Raw genomic sequence first — 21,977 nt, forward strand, 5'->3', positions numbered from 1 at the left:
ATGACTGACTTGTAAATTTCAAATTTCCATGACAAGATCGATTGAATTGCCTAAAGATCAATATGTCTTATGTTATGCATGCCTTATTACCATAACAATATAGGCATGCCGTTGCGACGCTGTCACACGCCCCGAGGTCTTGTACTGAGTTTCATTTATTGAGTTTCATTTATTCTTTCAACGGTAACACCATTTTTACATTGGAATATACATTAAATAGGATTAATCACTTTATAAACATAGCATAATTAGGTAATAAATATGAGCAATAATAAGAATGAATTAGAAAGCAAACATGACATGATGACCATGATGTACTAGAGGTGGAATGGCTCATTTTGCGTTTGTTGTGTGACGCAAGCCTTGCATGTATATATGTTAACTGACAATAAAGGAATATTTGATTTGATTTGTTTTGGCAAGTAAAAAAAAAACTATTCTCATTTTCCTGTGCACTCGCCATTAATAAAACGTACCGTACCGTACCATGATGACTCCAATTTAGTAAATTAGGAAAATTGGCTGTGGGAATTGGGTGATTTCTGAATGACATTATACATTAAGAGATTATTTACTACGAGATTGTATATTATGAGATTATGGGCTACAATTTAACACTATACGAGATTAAAAGCAAAAAGACGTTAAAGAATTGTATGACATTACGAGATTATGATTATAAGTTACAAGAATACACGTTACGAGATTATACATAACAAGATAATATCATTGACTATAAGGTATATATAGTCAATGATTATATGTTATGAGATTACATGTGTATCAGGTAGTGTTATATAGTCAATGGTATCAGACATCAAATCAGCTGAGTTTGTTGACTGTCAATTGTCAAGTCAAGGTTGAGTGTAGCTGAGGTTATCATCATACTGTTGCTCTTTCAAAACAATTGATTATCTTTTGTTTTAAAGAAATTCGACGAGTGACAAACTGTAATTTGGCCTGATAAAAAATAATCTGCTTAATAAAGCCTTTAAACTTGAAATGAAATAAACATTTTTCTATAGGTCTTCAATCTTTTAAGGTTACATAAAAGTGACGTTTTTGGTAACAACCGGATTGATTGCACAAGACCATGGCCCCATAGATTGTTAGGTAAGCTACAACAGAGTTGATATTATATTAGAATACATTTAACGTAAGTTACTAGGCCTATTGCTCATTAGTCTTTTAACATTTATTAGGCTGTATAGGCCTAGTGTTATGTTTGGAAGGAAAGTAATAATTTATTGTACTAGACTAGTTTACTTGGTTTAACCCTACTTATTCGGCCTATTCATTACCGGTAGGTCTACATTTCCTTTTTTCGGCAATTACATATATCGATCTCCGGATCTCACCCAAAATTAAAATATTGTTTTTCAAAAATGATCGAAATTTCACGCTGGTTCCAAAAATGATTGTTGTTTTTCGCGGAAACGGCCTGTTTACCAGGAAAGTCTGAAAAATCTGAAAATTTTTTAAAATGAAAAAAGACACTGTGAGTCCTTACCTAATCAAATTGCCTACTCAAATTGTTTTGGATTTCATCCTGATTAAGATTATGTAATATTTTTATTTTGATTGGACCGCTACTAAGTTAAATATTACCGGAAAAGCGGGCTGTTGGCTACTAGTTCAGCTACCGCCTAACTTAGCGTTAGCGTGGAATGTAGGCATTGTTCTGTTAGGCTAGGTAAGGTTAAGTTAATATTAATAAGATAAACTTAATAATACCCATTTCATTGATAAACTAAGATAACCAAACCCATCCTAACAAAACGATACCTAAATTCCACAATGGTGTATTACTTATTACCTTATTACCTATTACCGGTTCTTTATCTCTTACCCCATGGGGGATTGATGGTGTCATTGAATAACATGAAAAACACTTGACTAAATTATATAAGTCTACATTATTTACAAATTTCAAAAAACATATTTTTAACACTGAGGCTGTGGACTGGACAGGTGTACTTCAGCCCAGGCGTAATAGAGGGTCATCAAAATACAACCTCAAATACATCAATAACATTTCGAATAACCACATCAACAGCATCGGTTGATGACCTTTCTGTGCGATAAACAAACTGTGAATTGCATAAAAGATCATGACAGTCTAAAAACTTACATAATTGGGATTTTACAATTAATTAAAAAACCTTATCTATAGTAGAAACTAATGATATTGACATGGAGTTTTGAGGCAACAGCCGTCTACCACTTTTGTGGTACCATATCTAGTCGGTTTGTTGTTTGCAAAGTGGCAATTAAAATGCTTCAATAACTTTTGATCTTTAATACAGTATGATTAGTAGGATTGGGAGGCCCCTAGCACTCAAAATCAGTAATACTGTAAATTAAAATAAGAAAAATCTTGATACTAGGACAGGCTGCATTTGTCAAAAAACTATCCCTTTAAATATAGCCTAAAAACTGCTGAACATTTTTCTACACCCAAGAACAATATTTGAGTTTGCTGGAGTTTCTTCAAAAATGTTAATGACATTGAATAGAGCTACCGGTACAGGTATTAATACCTATCTCCCTCAATGGCACCTGCTAAGAATAAATTACCTACCTAAATTATCACAACACCTTGCATATTTAATTTTATTTAATCAAGTTACTATGTAAAACTTGCCTCTAGACCTGTATTTTTCCTTCTTTGCCAATTTATGACCTCTCTATAAATTAACTGAATGCTTTACATTTGTCCATTGGTTTTTTTCAGATAGGTTTCATCTTTCTTGACATTAAAGCTGCAAACTAAGATCCAGGAAAATGGCTTTCATGCTCCAATTGCGCATGCTTATGTGGAAAAACTTCCTTCTTAGAAAGCGTCAAAAGGTAAATAACTTACTATTAATATTTGTTGTACCGTATCTAGTTGTTGCTCAAGTTTATTTATTTTGTTACCGTAGCTGCTCTTCATTTCATTTCACTTTTTGCTTCATCTGACAAATTGTCCAAGCACGGTTAAGGAGGCTCCAGACATGCATCATTCATCAAGCACCGAACGGCAAATCGTCGAATCGCGAGTAATGTGGATAGGTGTTTATCTATTTAGTATTTGGCAAGCAAACATTCATGCTTGTGTTTTCCTGTTCAATGTCAGTATTTTTGCGCACATCAAAGTGAACAAATATTTTTGCTATTTCCGAAACGAACATTTGCTCGGAAAACAACACATGTGTTTAGATGTCTACTCGTTAATTGGCGAATAGCAAGACAACTAGATCGGCGAACGTCAAATATTTCATGCTTTGCGAATGGCGCATGTCTGGAGCCGGCTTTAGGCTAACCATAAACCAATATGAATTAATGTACCACTGTTTATGTAATATGTAATTGGCCCCATTGTAATCGGCGTTTGCCATATGCATGAAATAAATAAATTAAAACAGATTCATTATGTAGGCTAATAGGGGAGTTGACTAAATTATAGATCTCTATTATAGCATTGACTACTGGATACTAAAATAGACGTCCCATCTATATGGACCAACTGTTGCCAATTTTTATTAAAAAGAACATGGTTGTGCAAACAGCCACAGTTAGTTTCTAAAATTATATTTTCTAGCTTAGTTAGTTGACGGATGATAACAGTTGCTATAGAGCTCATCATAAGTCATTCCATGAGTTTGACTTGGTAAAAAGGTTCATGTATTTGACAGAAATTAGTAATTTAGATCAGCACAATCTGTCGGTGGCTCATATAAACTACGACGATTTTGTATAAAAAACCGGCGACAACTTTAACATGGTGATGGAAGTCTAGTTGTATAAATAGTTAACGATTATAAGGCTAAGGATATTCATTCTGCATAAGGAATGAGAGACATTGTAGGCCTACTGCTTTTAGCCTGCCACTTTACTAGGAGTTTAAATTTTACAAAAAAAATATTGGGGGGGGGGGGGAGACACTATGACAGGGTTGCCACCAGCCATGAAAACCTTGAAAAGCTTGAATTGTGCATGAATTCTTGTGACCATGAAAAAAGGCATGAATTATGCATGAATTTCTCCATTGGACTATGAATTTTCAAAATCAGGAACAATTATTCAACCAATATAATTAAATTTGCCAAATATATATATTTTTTTTAAACAGTTCATAGAAACCAACACCAAGAGATTACTGTCTGGTCTGGAGATGATTATTTAACATTTTCCACGATCAGAAACAATTGCTTAGTTAGTTCATTCCAAGTCATTTGAGGTTATATGCTGATGTCAGCTGAGACTTTCCGAAGACTAATGGTTCAAAAAATCATTAGTAGGCCAACTCCCACGTAGTTTTTAACATCCACACACATTAAAAACTAAAAAGTAGAAAATAATTTATAAATAAAAAACTTTTTTAAAACAAAACGTTTTTAAATGCACTAAAAAGTAGAAAATAATTTATAAATATGTGGAGAGTATAAATACTTGTAAGATTTAAAACGAAAAACGTGGGGTGCATGCAATAGATAATTTACAATTACCTTCACCTATTGAACTAATGTATTATTATCAATTGCATGCACCCCACGTTTTTCGTTTTAAATCTGACAAGTATTTATACTCTCCACATATTTATAAATTATTTTCTACTTTTTAGTGCATTTAAAAACGTTTTGTTTTATAAAAGTTTTTTATTTATAAATTATTTTATACTTTTTAGTTTTTAATGTGTGTGGATGTTAAATCTATTTCATGCATCTATATCATATTAGGACAGAGGCATGTGGGAAATCTAAGGTTTATTTGAGTTTCTTTTCATATAATTATGTATTAGATTGAATGTATGACCTACCTACTAACTATAAATATATCAATCTATTTAATTTATTGTTTACTTTATAGAATCTATACATATAATACGCTAAGCCGATTTTTGTGAACAGAACTCCTCCCTCATTTTTGGACCGATTTTGATTATTAAAATGTCAAAAGAATTGCCCTGATCTGTAGTTTTGCAAAGTGTTTTTTGTTTTTTGATATCTTTATTAGTTTGGGCATGATCTTCCATCAAAGTTGGATTTTCTCCCATAAGATTAACATGGGGGAATCTAAAAATTTAATCGGAAACTTTGTCTCCACTAATTTGAGAGAACGGCTGGGCGTAGAAACTTGGTAGGGGTGTCAAAAGAAAGGTCTTGGTCTGTAGATGGGTTATCAAAAGAAAAACGATGTAAATTCCCTTAGGGCTCTGCCCCAGAAGCCTTTAAAGATCCCTCTACAGATTTGTTTACATTTTGGCCATGTGGATAATACTTTTTAATGAAACAGCTGTTAATTTGTAAATTGTATTTTAAACAAGACACATTAATTAATTGGGAGTTACTGAATTGTCCAAAAGAAGCATTTGCAATGTTATTTTCTGATTTTAAAATTAATTTTTTTCTGTATCATGTTATGTTTTGCAATATATACCATGACGAAATCAGTGGAAAATCCTTTTATCACAGTAATTCTTAAAATTATTTCTTATTGACCTTATATCTATTTTACGGGTTGATGACTGCCCTTTTCACCATTTTTGTCTTTATTTTTATCATATTGTTTTAGACAGATCATCATAGGTTCATGAGATTATTGTCATACATGTTTTCAATCATTGGAAAAATATTAAATTGTGTAATACAATACAAAATAATAGCCTACAAGTGCAGAAGGGCACGGTGCCTATTTGAGCCGTGTCCATATTTTGTTAATTTAATAGTAGTTTACAGCAACTGGATAAAACATTTTACAATATTTATGTAGAAATATTTGCATGATAAATAAAGTCATTAAGCTGGAAAACTGCAATATACTGCAGACTTTTCAGAGAGGTTACTTCGATGTATTCATTCAGCTTAGTGAAAACATAATATAGATATGTACCTATACAAATAAGAACTCGAATTCTTAGAGTGCCTTTGAATGTTATTAGACTAACGAAAAGGGTTGTGCATGTTTACTAGCGCTACTCTGCAACAAAAACCATTTAATTTATCTCCAAAATATATATTCTTAAAGTGCACTGATCAGCAGCAAAAAAAAATCTATGTAACTTACCCATATGTTATTGAAAATAACACAACATTTTGGCTGTAAATATGGCCCAATGAGTAAATAATATTTAAGCAGCTACTGTCATGACAGAAAGGTCATATTCCTTTTAAACTAGACCACATCATCCTTTATAAGATACGTTGATTAACAATGCATGTAAACGTCAATATTTACGTAACAGCAAATTTACAGTATTTTTGCTTTTTGGAATTGTCCCATTGCTATGTCATTTGCATTATTTGTTGTCAATGAAGCCGCATATAAATGAGGAGGCCCGTAACAGTTTAAGAATAAAAGCCAACTTCACTTCATGTATATTCCACTACACCTCACATTCCGTAGAGAGGTTATATTGACAACTTTATGTAATTGATATTGCTGAGACAACTAACTGACATCCCCTATGTCAAGGAATTCCAGCTTTAACAGTAACCCCACAACAAATTTCTCAAAACTGTGATAGAGGGTTATTCATTAGCACAGAAGTACGATATGAACTGACGCGACGTGACAAAGGAAAAATCAAACTTACACTGTAATGGATATCTCCCTTTGAAGTTAGAACGTATCTTCCCAACAAACAGATATTTTTTTCAAATAAAATCATAGATTAATCTGCATTACACTGATGAAATCACGGAAGTGTTTAACTACAAAAGATCCACCAATACGATTTTAATACTATTTAAAGTTTAATCCAAACGATGAGATACCAGATAATATACTAATAACTCCGATGACGTACAGTATGGGAGATATTTCATTCATTGAATGATCAACCATATTTGGTAACTATCATTATTGTTTTTACACTTATTAATCTTTAAACAATGCTAAATGCTTAAAATATGTACAATTTCACTCAATTTATCGCAGTTAGATGAATTAGCGTAATCCTTGAAAATAACCGTCAATTTCGACAGGTTTCACCTAGTACTAAATAACTAACAAAAATGACATTATTAACAAACACCTTTATATCTGCAATCAGTTTGTTTATCTGTATTTTGAAATGTTTGTTTATATAAATAATCACTTGGGAGCAGAACCTGAACCTCTTAACCTCTGCTTTTTGAGCTGTCAAATTTAAGTATTTACAGCTGACTTTAATTAATTGATATATTTACATTCTTTCAAAATGTAAACATGAAAATTTAGAAGCCAGTGGGGCGTAGCCCAAGGGAAATATGAAAATTAAATGCTATAATATTGCATTGTCATCCACTTGTGAGCTATGTTTCAAATTTCAAGTCTGTAGCTTATCGAGAACTTCGTTTAAAATTGATATCAAAATCTGTAGGAAAGTGAGCTAATAAAAACAAACCCATGGAGCGTAGTCCAAGGGAAATATGAAAATAAAATGATATAATATTGCATTGTTATCCATTTGTGAGCTATGTTTCAAGTTTCAAGTCTCTAGCTCATTGGGAAGTTAGTATAAAATTGATTGCAAAATTTGCACCGGACAAGAAAGCGAGCTAATAAAAACGTTTTAAAAAAGAATTGAATTGTGGTTTTGGCTTATGGGCTTTCTAGATATAAAAGTGGGCCTAAGTACAGTAGGCCAGAATTAAATATGTCTTACCTTAAATTTGACTAATAGAATAGATACTTCCATAATAAATAAATGATAAATAATAAATAAAAAATAAATAAATGGAAATTTGCTAAAAGAAAATAAAATTTTCAGATTTGTAAATATTTTTACTTCCCATAATTAACAAAATTACTTCTACAGTTACTGCAACTCTTTATACAGAGATAATAAATGTATGTTGCCCAGTACAGAGCTTGTTATTTGCAATCAATTCCAAAGTATAAAAATTAAAAATCAACATTAGGATATGAACTGCAATTTTGTGATGTTTACTTTGTTTTTTTTCAGTTCAGACTCCTGGTTGAGCTGGTATGGCCGTTATTTTTATTCCTCATTCTTATGTGGGTGCGCAGACGAGGACTTCGAGTTAACATTCAAGAATGTAAGTTATTTGTAGCTAAGTGAGGTGGTTTACATAAGCCTTCAAATCAAATGCTATTTATTTATATTTTTATAGTAAATACAGGGTGGTTACAAATTGCACAGCAATCTCTTGAAATACAATTCTTCAGTTAAAAATAAGAAAAAGGTCCACACACACACACCACACATAGGTCCATAACACTTTTATTATTTAGTTATTCCCATCCAACCATTGTGCTCAAAATTTGGTTCTTTTGATTAAAATGAGGGTTTGCCACAGAAAATTGCAAAGTGAATGTAAATAACACACAAGTTTACGATTTATACTAATTTTATTTAACCACATTTTTAAACTCAACATTTTACTCATTCATCTTCTACTCCAAAACTCATTATAACAAAATAATCCACATTATAACTCTTAACACATGAGCAGCGCTGTTATCAACTTAAATTAAATAGACCTAAAAAAAAAAAAACTAATAATGAACACAATATAAAAAATAAAAATAAAATCACATTTAACCCTTCCCAGGATGGCCCGGGATATGGATACAGGTATCAAAACTAATACAAAAAAAAAATATCTTTTTTACAACTGTAATTTATAGAATGTTGTAAATGTTGACCTATGGAACACTTTTGTCTAAAATATATTTTTTTATCTTAAAAAAAATATATATATTAAATTCTTTTATTCTTCTTGTAAAACATTCCTAGTACATTCTAGTACATTCCTAGCATTCCTAGTAACATTCCTAGTAGTAGGTTAAAGATGATATAATTGAATAAAAGACCGTTTTTACAAAGATTAATGTTGTTATATATAATCAATGATAACAATAGATGTCGTAATAATCGGCGGATATATCCGCCTACCGTCCACGGAGCCAAAATAGATGGGCAGATATATCCTATAGTCCGGGAAGGGTTAACAGCCAAGAGGCTCACAAACGCTTTCTTATCAAAAGATTTTTGGTATTTGCATTCTTTTAGTCGCTATTATGAGTATCTTTTTTGTAGGTTTTTTAATTAATCAATTACCGTGTGGGTAATCAGACAGATATTTTAGGCACATATATCTGAACCTTATTTTATTATTGGCCTTCAACCAAAATCCTTTTCTTTTTTTTCCCTTGTGGGGTTGGGGTAATAGCCTACCCCTATCTACTTTGGCCTGGAGACCTATTGTAGCACCCCTTGAATCATTCTGACAGCCCTAGGCTTCTCAAGTAGCCCAGGAGCTGAATCACACCCAGCTTCCTTATCTCTGTTGGTCCCAGAAATGACCTCCCCAGAGATGTAAGCCTTCTTTGGGCCAACGCTGGATAGTCCAGCCATAAGTGTTCTGAGGTTTCTACCTCGTTCTCGCAGAACCTGCAGAGGTCTGTCTGTGACCAACCTATGGTCCTGAGATGTTTCCTGATAGGACCGTGCCCTGTTAACACTCCTACTAGTAGACTAATGTCTTCTTAAGGCTCAGCAAGCCTTTCCAACCCTTATCAGTGGGGTCAATTAGTGTTTTAGACGTCCTCATTCCTGGGTAGTTCCTCCAGGCCAAAGCCTTTTGAGCCTTGACCCAGTCTTGGACTTTGGCTACTCCTGAGCTTATGGGGGTACCACAGTAGGGTTCTGGTCCTGACAGTTGGTCTTCCGCACCCTTCCTGGCCAATGCATCAGCTTTTTCGTTCCCCTCATGCCCCGAATGTCCAGGGACCCAAGACAGTTTGACTTGGTTCTGCTCTGCTAACATTTTGAGGGTGATTTTGCACCCTTTTACTGTTCGTGACTCTTAATGTTTTAAGTCTTAATGTTTATATGTCTTAATGTCTCATGTCTCTTAATGTTTCTTCGTGACTGTTCGTGTATTTTTTACTCGAAATACACAAATTAAATTGGTTTACAATATAATTGCCAGGTTCTTGAAGATTGTAGATTTCTATGTTCGATGTACATTATGCCACAAGTGTGGCATCTTCAAGAGCTCTCGTGCTCGGATTCCTACAGCCGCGCCGTAGATCATCCACCGTAGATAATGTAAATAGTAAAATAGTGTTTGTGTTTTAAGTAATGTGATAAACTTTGCTCTTGAAGATGCCACACTTGGGGCGAAATGTACATCGAGCACATACATATACAATCTTCAGGAACTTGGCAACCATAAGGTAAACCAATTTAATTAATCATTCATTCTTGAAACTGGGAATAACAAACAAATTATTGACGTACACCTTCCTTACATTGTTGAGTTCTGGATGATTTTTGTAGGCCATTTCACACCAAAAGCGATGCCGTCGGTCGGTCAGCTACCTTTTCTGCAGAGTTTCTTATGTTCCTTTAACAACACCTGCTACAAGTCAGATGAGGATGCTCAGATTGACGCCTCTAATCTGCGAAGTGCCAGGTGAGTCGATGGAGGCTGTGGGACTCGTTCCAAAACCAGTTGTATTTTTAGTTGGGTTTACAGAGGCTGCATAACTTATACAAAAGGCAGTACTACATGTTCAGTAGAACCTCGATAAGAAGTGCCTCAATGTGTTTAGTGAAACAGTTTTGTTATTGAAGTGCTCTTCTTATTGAAGGCATACAATCAAGGTAATTTCGGCTAGCAGTCGTGTAAAAAATGTAATGGAAGCACTGAACATCTTTATAATGAGTGCATTTCAGATCAACGCTTATGCTAACAAGTTTTTGAAATCAAAATTTCCTAGGGCAGTACTGCTGATATTGTGAAACAAACAAGTCAGGTCTTATTGGAGTTAACAAAAACCTTGCAAAACACGACTATTCTAGTTGCGCTGCCAGTTGGAGGGTTAATTTTTTTTTAATTTTGAATATTAATATAATTAATTGTTATTATTATTAATTTTTCTCTGCTTTGTGAGAATGCATGCATGCATCGGCATTTCACAGTGAGAGATTATGTTCGTTCAAACCAAACGACTTCAGTTTCAGGATTTTTCTTCTTTTTTTGTCAGTCTGCCATGCAAACAAACAGTTCAAACATGGTCTACAAACCATGAAAAACAAAGAGGACCAAATATGAGCAATCCAAAAAGTATTCCGTAGATTATAAAGCAATACTTATGTCATTACATTTTAGATTTTTTAGTGTGCTGCCAACTACTTTGTTTTAAGTTAAAGTGCCTGCTACAAACCGCCGTAGAAATATAGTATATTAAGAAAACTTTGTTCTAAAAAAAAAAGAAAAAAAATTCACACTATTTGTTTGTTAGCCTTATGCATCAATTTGAACCTCACCGACAAGTTTTAGCGAATTCCCCCTATAGGGAATAAGCTATTACTGTAGTACTCATGGTAAGACCTGGACCCGGGACCGATTTACATTTTCTTTTTGAGGTCCCTAGAGACCAAAAACACCATCCGTTCAAATTCATATATATATATATTTATATATGTGTCCGTTAGCGCGATAACTCGAGCAAAAATCTTCCGATTTTGATGAAATTTGGTACAAACGTGTAAACCTACGTTTATTCGAACGAGTTCGCAAACCAGCATGATCGGACTATGAGAACAGGGGTTTATGGGGGGTTTTATGGGGTAAAAATTTGTTTTTCCCATTTTTGACCATAAAAACTTAAAATTTTGCATTTTCTTTCCAAACCATTTTGTAGAGCTTAAAAAAAAAAATAATTTAGTATATTGAAGCGTTATTATGCGCCTAATGGTTACAGAGAAAATTGCAAAAAACTGTAAATTTAAAATTCCCATGTTATTCTTATGGAGAATAAAAAACTGTTGTAATTTGCTTGTTTATGATCATATTTTGATCAAATTTGGAAAATGCATTCATTTCATACTAAACTATTAAAATTTTACAAAAAAACACCTTTTTTACTCTCCCTGTTGCAGCAAACCTAAGTACTCGTTAAACTAATGTTATTTAAATAGGGAATAAATGTGATATTTTTAAGGAGACATTTTAGTGTAAATCCAATCAGGCAAATGGAAATTCGCTTAGCCTGCAGGTTTGCTGCGGCGGGGGTATTTTAAACTTGGTGAGGCCAAGCTGTTGTAATTTCCATAGTAAATATATTTGAATTTGAATTTGAATGGTGATTTTCCAATAACAACCCATAAAATAACGGAGAAATCAGGTTTTTACAAAAAACGGCCCAAACGATTTTGATAGACATTCAGTATGTTGTATTTTTTAAATTTTTAACAAAATGGTACAAACCCCATATCTGGAAAAATAAGGGTTCAAAAGTTATTGTAACTTATGTTATTTTTCTATTAAATAACTGTAAAATAACAAAATAATTAATCAGATTTTAGAAAAGAAAACCGTGTTTGATTAAAATTAGTATGTTATGGTCCTTTAAATCCTGAACAGGCTGTAACATTCCCTCCAGTAAACTGCTGAAGGATGTGCTCAGGCAGACTTCCCCCATGACCGGGTAAAGCTTACCCTTGTCAATCTTTTCAATTTAAATCTTCATATCATTAAAAGAATTAACTGAGCATTTTTTCACACTAGTGTAATATTCTAAAATGTTTTCATGAGCATCTTGGTAGAATGGATAAATATCAGCATATTGGATCTGTCTAAGGTATTCCATTGACTGCAGGTTGCCACAGTTGGTTGACGAGTACGCACAGCTGTTTGAGAGCAGGATGGACCAGGAAGTAGCCATTAATGTGGTGAAAGACCTGGACAGGTTATCTAACTTGGTGCAAAATGTTGCTTCTCGCAGAGTGCAGCCTACAGGTACCACATCAAACTGTTGAGGAGTAGAATAATATAAATATCTTTTATTAATTTGCAAATTCTTATCGTTATGTCATTTAATTTCCTTCCCTGAGTAGGGATGGGCCGGTGTTTAAAGTCTGTTGTCGGTTTCAATGGTTTTTAGCAAAAACCTAAACAAATAATTAGTGATGGGTCGATTCCAAAATTATTCGATTCCGATTCCGATTCCGATTCTGAAATTTGGGATTCGATTCTCGATTCCGGGTTCGATTCCGAATACCATGGTTCAGGATGACAAAAAGGTTTTTAGAAATTAATTATTAAATAAAACCCAAACATTATTAGAACGGAACACACAATTTTAATGAGGATAAACACAATAATAATAATAATACAATAACAGTGAAAGAAAACGAATGAACGTAAACCGTAAAATTAAACCTACAGCACATTTTTCAAACATTTTTAACAATGACTTTTACTTTTAAATATAGGCCTAGAGCTTATAGGCCTACAAGTTTACAATTACCACTCAACGTGAACAAAACTAACAATCACAATACGATAACTAAAAACAAGGCAAGTTCAATACGTATTACTTTTGGGGTTTAATTTGATCTTAAAAATTGACGACTCTGCCTATCGGCCATTAAAATACCCAGTGTTCGAAGATTTACCCGTTGATTGCAACACTAAACAAGTTTATTTACAATTTCACGCACTTGAACATTTATAGGTTGTTAAAACCTTCCAATTCACTGTACAAAATTATATTCCCAAGTCGCTTTTAGGCTAAATAAAAAGGACGATCGCTCTAGTCTCGTTCAGTAGTGACGTTTCGGGACCGACGGACCGACGAATACGAATAGAAGTGTTTTGTTAGACTTTGGTAATGAATGGTAGCTCAGCAGTCGGCTCTGTTTAGGGATGAGCATCGATAGTCGATGTTTTCGCATCACCGATTTTTTCTATCGATTTTCGTTGTTTTTCACATCGATGTTTTTGACCAAGTATATTGAGATATCGATGCTTTCCGTTACTGGAGAGTACAGAGACCAGACGAAAAATTGAAGAAAAAAATCTATGTCTTAGTCCCAAAGGCCAAAAACATCGATTTTTTCACAACGATGTTATCGGTTACTGATAACATCGTTGTACCGATGCAATGCTTCAGTTAGTAGCACGAATACTAGAAAAATACCGGTATGGATCATGAACATAAACAAATGACGTCGTTGGCCCGAATCCTATACGAATAGCATTGAACATATGTTTAGGGTTTGGCAGTTCCTTTTAAGCAATGTGAAATAATGTTTATTTTCGGGCCAAAAATGTCATTTGTTTATGTTTATGATCCATAACAGTATTTTTCTACTTTTCTAGTATTCGTGGTTAGTAGCCTTGGTACCGCTGGTTGATCTAAATCGATGCTCATCCTTTCCTTGTATGTCTTGTGAGCTGTGACGCAATGCTTACTCGCTCCAGTCCAGTTTGCCCGAATCTCCAATTCCCATCGGTTAACTGTTTCTCATTGTACTAAGCCTCTGTATTGAGTTCGCATCTATTATTTCATTTGCAATACGCTCGCTCTAGTCTCGCTGACTTAGTGCCGATACGACCAGAACTTGTTGTTTGCTCAGAGTTGCAAGCAAATCATTAGCAATCTGAATTTATTTTGTTTCTTTGTTGCTTTATATGACGTTTGTGGCTGATTTTAACCAATTTTATGAAAGAATCGAAGACAGTTAGAATCGATCCCAAACCCACGGAGATTCGAATCGAATGCTCGATTCGATTCCGGCGGAATCGAGAGTATTTTGGAATCGAGAATCGGAATCGGCCCATCACTACAAATAATATATGAAAAATATCTGTTTCGGTTTATTTGTTATTAGGCCCTGCTTTGTTCCTATAGCATGATTGCGATGTCTTTGTGATCAAGGGGAATGTAGGTAAATGATTTTGCTGTGATTACAGGCAGTAATGATGATCTAACAAAAAACCACTAAGTGGTAACACTTTCCCCGCCAAGTCAGCAATCCAAAAAAGATAATAAATCATTACTTTTTCCGCCAAGAAAAACAATGTAATGTATGTAAGTTTGGCAACTTGCTGGCAGACTTTTGCTCGATCACTTTAAAAATACCATAAAACTAGTTTCATTGAGCAAGTATCTCTCCCATTAGTACATTGCTAGGTGACAGCTTATTTTACAAAACTTGACCTTATTTGTGCCACATTTCATAAAATCATAATAGTGATGGTTTTATATTTACTGATTACCTCGAAATTATTATACTTAGTTGGACTAATTAATTAGAGAAGTTGATTTGTGAAATTATCCACGAACGTAACTTAAATGAAAAAAAAAAACCAAGCAAAAGTCTGCCGCCAAGTTGCCAAACTTACATACATTACATTGTTTTTCTTGGCGGAAAAAGTAATGATTTATTATCTTTTTTGGATTGCTGACTTGGCGGGGAAAGTGTTACCACTTAGTGGTTTTTTGTTAGATTTTATTTATTTTTGTAGAAAATTAACCGTTCAAATAAAAATACTCTTTTCTCTGAAAAAAAAAATAAATTTTAATGCTAAAGTTGACTGAACTCTCGATCTTCCGGTAGTCTTTGCAGAGGGTACCGGTTTTGTACTCTCATCCTGCACTTTTTCGACATTTTTGGTCTGGCACCACTTCCTGTCTCTCACATAAGGATCCGAAGAGGAGTCACAACTTGTGTTGTAAAGTGGAAGGTCAGACCGGTACTTCTGCCTTAGTCTGTTGTATTCGAGAATGGCGGATTTCTGAGGCTTCACATCTCTTGGGTTAAAGTTAATAAGATGAAGCCCTTCTAATGAAGTCACTCGTGACAAGGCAACATATGATTGGCCACATGTAAATATGGACTCCCCAATATCAATTATTACGCTATTTAATCTGAGGCCCTGGCATTTGTGAATTGTAACCGCGTAGGACATCGATATCGGGAATTGCTCTCGATACATAAATGCGTTATCCATAACTTGAAACTTGACGTTTACTCGCTGTAGGTGATGGGTAATGCCACAATCAAAGTTAATTGTCACTGAGTCTACGTCATCAGAATTGTCTGTATTAAACCTCAACCCCGTTACTGTTCCAATGGCGGAGTTAACTAGCCCCACAGTGACGTCAATGTTTCTAAGCAACATAACTTTAGCACCAACCTTAATAGGAATAATTTTCTCCATACCAGCCGTTCTGCTGCAGTCAGAGTTGTAAGAGGACAGTATCTTTTTAACTTTGTTTTGTTGACGAGGTAGACAGTAACTGAGTCTTTTGCAACCAAGTTAACGACAGGACCACTTATTCTATTGACCATTTCATCATTTATTATGGAGCATTGGTAACCAGTTGAACAAAGACACACAGAATTGTTGGGTAAAGCAGACAAGTAATCTCCTAATAGAGAAAGGTTTTCACAAGCAGTTTTTCCATTAAGATGTATTTTCTTGCTTTCAATTAGACGGATGTCCTCAACGGTCATATTGCCTACTCTGACTTTGCTTAACACATCAGCAAACTTAGAATCTTGAGCTTGTCGCATGTTTGTAGTAAGTTCATCATAAGAGAACTGTTCAGACCAGATGTTAACACAAGACAGAGAGCCAACAAAAGAACTAAGTTTGCTACTGTCAAGTTCAATGAATGGGGAGTCTTCGTGTACTGGTGGAAGTTGTAAAAGGTCTCCAAAGAGCAGTATATGTTTTTTACCAAACCAGCCGTTACTTTGGTCTGAGGTGTTGAATATTTCACACAATCTGAGATTTATGTACATCAATGTTAGATTGGAGACCATGGACACTTCGTCTATTATGAAGAGCACCACATCTTTCAGGTTGGATCTCAACATTTTTAAAACATCATCAGTAAGAGCTTTGTACTTTGGAGTTTTTCCATGCTCAACTGGCAGCTGAAACACTTTGTAGATCGTAGAACCATTGATGTTGTAAGCACTTAGTCCTGTGGGAGCTGATATTGATGTAGAGGCTTGAAGACATTTTTTAGTCCAAGAGCTGATAGTTTTTATGAGAAAACTCTTACCAGTACCTCCCACACCACTTACAAAATGTCTGAGAAATTTATCTGTCCCATCAGAGTTTGCAACAACTCGTTTGACATAATCAAACACTCTCTTTTGGTCGTCATTGAGTTTTTGGTATTTTTTCTCAAACGGCTCGTCATTCGGCGACCAATTGCTGTCCCTGACAGGCTGGGATGCGGGGACAGGTTCATTAAAGGGCTGAAAGGCTATATTGGATGGATCAGCAACCTCTCCTTCTTCTGCATTGATCTCTTCAACTCGGTTTTGAATTTTGTCTCTTGCATTCTCCGATGCCGCAATAATGTCTTTTAAACGTTTGTCATAGTTGAAGGCTTGAGTGAGAAGTGTCCGCTTGGCCATAAAAGCATCTGTGTATGTTTCATGAGACTCTTTCAGCTCATCAGTAGATCTCCAACAAAGAAACATAAGAAGTAATGCATGGTAGTATTTTTCAGGATCCTGAGTGGGGCTGTACTTATAGTGATTCAGTAAGCATGGTCTGACTCTTTTAGTGAGGAATTTGCCTGAATTCAACTTATGCACTTCACGGTCGCCTTTAGGTGGTTGAGCAGCTATATCGTACCATCTCACAAAGTCGTATAAGTTCATATCTTCTAGTTCGTCTGGTCTAGTTGGGTAGTGGTCATCAACCCACGACTCGTAGAATATGTTCGTTGAACTTGGGTCCATACTTCGTATCTTGTCGATTTTTTGTAGTCTTTTGCGTCTGGTCATGCCTACATCCAACCATCTTATTGTTGTCTCCGGGTCCGTGCCGTACAATGGAATGCCCAACAGTGTGTCACTAGCTTCTAAAGAACCACACTCACGGTTGTTTAAAGCTCTAAGGCCAACGTTAAACAGTCTACTAGCTAATGATTTTGTAGAATTAATCTCTGTAAAAACTTGGCCAGCATGACTTTGTTCACTTTTGGTAGTGTACTTTGTGACATACCAATGTAGGATAGAAGTGCTTTCGCCTACATACTGGATGTCCACGTTTCCATTCCAAGCTAGCAACACGGCCGGGTTGTAGTCATTGACAAAGCTCTCGCTTGGTGTTCTGGGTAGGTCATAAAGACGTGACTTAGACTTGAGAGCTTTTCTGCCAGCTACAGACTCGACAACGTCACGCAGAACAAGATTCCCTGTGATTGGCCGGGGGAACCCGAAACGACAAGCCTTACGAAACCCGGTTTTGGTTTTCTTTGTCCGCATACAATACGAGTTGTGGTGATGCATTTGGTAACTTTTAACTCTGTTGTTGAGAGTAGGTGAAACGGATGCATTTGGAACCTTGCAAGTAATGTACTTAAGGATAAAGTCGGCTACTTCTGCGTTGCTGGACGTCCCCATTACAGGAGCATTTTCTACCCACAGAAGAAGATGGAAATGTTGGAGACCTCTGCTTTGGTATTCTCGCCTGTAGAAGTAGTGACTTACTTTTCCTAAAGGAGCAGCATCAGAGACAATAAAATCCAACATTGCCTTGAACTTTATATGGATAAACCGTGACGCACTGATAGGATCCATATCCACAAGTTCACTAGTTTGTTTTTTTTCTGCGCCTGGAACACTCCGGTTAACTTCCCTAATGAACAATGCCATGTCATCCCAGTTCCAATCGCTTGGGCTTATGGTTAAAAACCATGTAGCTGGTCCATAATGCTGAGCCATGCAATTGACATCATTTCTAGGCTGTATCCAGTACTGGCTAGTGTTCCTGAGTTTGGAGAATACTGATGTCAGGTTCCCCTCTAATTCTCCCGATGCAAGGTTGTTCAAACAGTCTCTAGCACTAAGAGAGCCACTGAATCCAGTGACGTTGAGCTTGTGGAATACTCCTTGTCTTAACTGCCGAAGGTTTGCATCGTGCAGCAAATAAAAAAGGTACTGCTGATTCAGTCTGAACTGAGAATGCTTTGAAAGCAACCGACATTTGATAAATTCAGCAGAAGAGAGTTTAGTTTCTCTGGAATGAAACTGGCCAAATTTACCTTCGGGATACAAATCAGGGAAACAAAGCGCGTCAATCTCTTTGTTTTCATGACTAATCGGAGGTTCATTCACTTTCAGCATCTCATAGAGCTCGGTGTCATCACTATAAGATTTTGATTCATGAAGAGCGTGGATTGTATAGTGAGACTCTTCTGAATCCCATTCCTCGTGAGTTACCTGAGTTAATATAGCACGTCTATGTAGTATTTCCTGAGGTGGCAGTTCGTTTTGATGGGTAGATTGAAATAAATTTGTGTCATCATTAAGGTTGAAGAGTCCTTCTGGATCTGTAGGTAGTACGATGCTACCATAATGAGCGTTGTTTTTCTTTAAGAAACTTAAGGCTGCGTGTACCTTATCCACACTAACCAACATTTGCCAAACATTCTTTGCTTTGGTTGGTACCCCTCTGACCAAAACGTACAGCTCGTGGTTTGGATTCAGAGGGTCACTTGGTTTGGGCAATTTTTGCAGGGTTTCTTGAAGGGGTAGTGGCAAATGAAAACTTCTTCCCACGACTTTGGAAATTTGTTGCTGAGCTCGACTTGTTCTTTTTCCAACTGTGTTCATTTTTGTAACAACCTGAAATGCTTTGGCTCTCTGAATTAAGACTTTTTCATAACTTTTAAGGCAAGTTAGCTCTTTCGGCTGCGCACAAACATAGAGATCGTTAAGAATGCAAGTAGGAGGCATCTGACCTTTCCTTAGTTTTTCAAGGCAGCCTCGACAAATCCATCCCGTTTTGCACTCTTCTTTCTTTATGTCTTTTATTCTTTGCCATATGTGTCCTACAATTTGATTTTTTAGGTTTTTCAACAGGCTTACTTGCTGTTTACTGAACAACTTATCGCATGAGACACAGGGAAACACTGGCGTTTCAGAAGATCGCTTCTCCAATGCCTCAAATGCTTTGTGATATTTTGCAAACAACTGAGACTCAGATTCAGGGACCTTGCTTTCACTTGTGTCATCTGTAAGAAAGGCTTTTGTTTGCTCTTTAAATTCCCTTTCTATCGAAAACAACACGTTTGCCTGCACGTTAAGAATGCCATTTTTAATTAGCATAATCTTCTTAGCTATTTTCAACAGTCGGTAAATTTTGGAGACAAGACTACGAATTGCAGGAAAGTGAGGATAGATTGTTCTCAGAAAAGGAAGTTTCGAAACACATGCTCCTGAGTAACAGTCCAAAGAGTGAGGATGAACACCTACACGAGATGATACACCACTTTGATATGAGTGCTCTCCCATGCTGACAATAAGCTTAGAACCTTTAGTGAGAGAGCTTGAAACTATTTCATTGTAAAGAGATTTAAGTTTCTCTAAGTGGTCAGGCTCAATGAAGCATATATCTGAGTTGCATTTCCACTTTTTCTTTGGTGAACTATGAGCTGTGCTGGGCTCGTTACCAACAGTTATTTGTTTACCAGGAAACACTCTATAGGTAAACTCCCAGAAATAAGGCTCCGACGTGGAAACATGAAGACTGTGCCCACACAACGCATCAACATTGTCCTCAAACGTGCTTGTTGCAGATAGCTTAGCAAGAGACTCTTTAGCACGATTTTGCAGGCTAACAAATAGCTTAAGGAAATTGTTTTTGTAATTTTTATAAGCATGCAACACCCATTTCAAGAGCTCTTTAGCTCTTAGCAACCTTTTAGTATAACCTTGTTCAGGTATTTTCTTTGCTATAAGTCTGGCTATTTTCTCACAATTTATTTTCCCCAAGAAAATATGTGAAGCTGCAACACTTTTTTTGGTTTTCCTTTTTACATTTTTTACTGATTTTCTTTTCCCATCAGATCTATTTAAAAAGCGTCGGCTTTGATAGGCTGCACACTTTTGCACCCTTTCGTGAAAAACCTTAAGTTTATATCGCAAGCGAAAGTGGCCAGGGTATTTAGCACGAAGTACTTTGTAACGTCTCCTGCGATTAGATTGTTTCATTTCTTGTTTTGCACCGTAGTTTAAACGTTTTTTAGCTTTATAATATTCTGGATCAGTAGAGTATTTCTGACGCATTCTAGCCTTGTGTGGCTCAGGATTAGCAGAATATTGTTGCCGCAACCTAGCTCTGCGAGGTTCAGGATTAGCACTGTACTGCACACGTGTTCTTAACCTCTCAGTTTCAATATTAGCTAGATAACGTTTTCTCGCTTTGGATTTTTCTCCTTTAGCATGTTCAAGGTACCAAGCTTTAAAAGTAGAACTCTTATTAGTGGATTGTATGCTAGCTTCTTCTGTTTTTCTTTTTTTTATAGCAGGGGCGTTATCTAAATACCATTCTTGTTTTCTTTTTCTTGCCAGTCTTTCTTTAGAAGGCATACTGATGATAGATTAGATTGATAGATGGATTAGAAAGAAAGTTTAATGCAATTAAAACATAGCCATGGTATCTTACCAAATGGTCCTAAGAAATGTTCTCAATGTTCTTAAACTAGATCTCTTCACTACACATAAACGATGCTGCTCTTTTTGTAAACATGAAAAAGACAACAAACACGTTTTATTTACAGCTGTTAAAATTATTAATACAATTTTAAAAGACTTAAGTTAAATAATTTAGCTAGTATCCTAGTATATAATTATATAGAAACATATGTATAAAATGTGATTGCATCTGGTGGCCTACTTAGCACCAATTTATAGTTGACTTAAAATTCGGGCAGATGAATATATTTTATTCTTTGTACTTTATATTTCATTGCTAAGATTTAATTATGATTTAAATGCTTATTGTTGTGAGTTCAATTGTAAATAAAGGTGTTGAAAGTAATAGCCCTCTGTTTTAACGTTTTTAAAGCTTTTACCAACTTAAATAGAATTCAACCTAATATTGAAGTGAATTCCAACATTACTGGCAATGCGTTGGTGTTACATAAGTGTTCTGATAATTAAACCCGTATATCTAAAGACTAGTGTAAATTGAGCCCTTGGGTGACTTTCTACAGCCAGTGTTAACGTCTAGAACTGTGTGCAAAACCTCCCATTTCCCCATTTTTATTTGTCATGAATAAGTAGACATTTTAATACTAACTATGACGATTGCATTCATAAAATCTCAAAACATATTGTAGGCTACGGCAATATTGTCCTAAAAGCTGTTTACTGACTTTCTAAAGCCATATTAATGTATATAATTGTGTCCAACTAACTAACTTTCAATTGCCTA

The 21,977-nt window shown here is 35.4% G+C and overlaps 1 protein-coding gene across 1 annotated transcript; it reads left to right on the forward strand.

The window, feature by feature from the left end:
- The first annotated feature begins 874 nt into the window (after positions 1-874).
- LOC129000455 (retinal-specific phospholipid-transporting ATPase ABCA4-like) lies at positions 875-12,760 on the forward strand. The gene is made up of 5 exons (XM_054427419.1): positions 875-1,113; positions 2,739-2,850; positions 7,931-8,024; positions 10,274-10,409; positions 12,601-12,760. The coding sequence occupies exons 2-5, from the start codon at positions 2,785-2,787 to the stop codon at positions 12,758-12,760; spliced, it is 456 nt and encodes a 151-aa protein (XP_054283394.1). The 5' UTR covers positions 875-1,113; positions 2,739-2,784.
- Positions 12,761-21,977: the final 9,217 nt, after the last annotated feature.

Source organism: Macrosteles quadrilineatus, unplaced genomic scaffold (genome assembly GCF_028750875.1).
Source record: "Macrosteles quadrilineatus isolate MER2022 unplaced genomic scaffold, UCM_ALF_1.0 Scaffold_8__2_contigs__length_117827958, whole genome shotgun sequence".
Taxonomy (NCBI): domain Eukaryota; kingdom Metazoa; phylum Arthropoda; class Insecta; order Hemiptera; family Cicadellidae; genus Macrosteles; species Macrosteles quadrilineatus.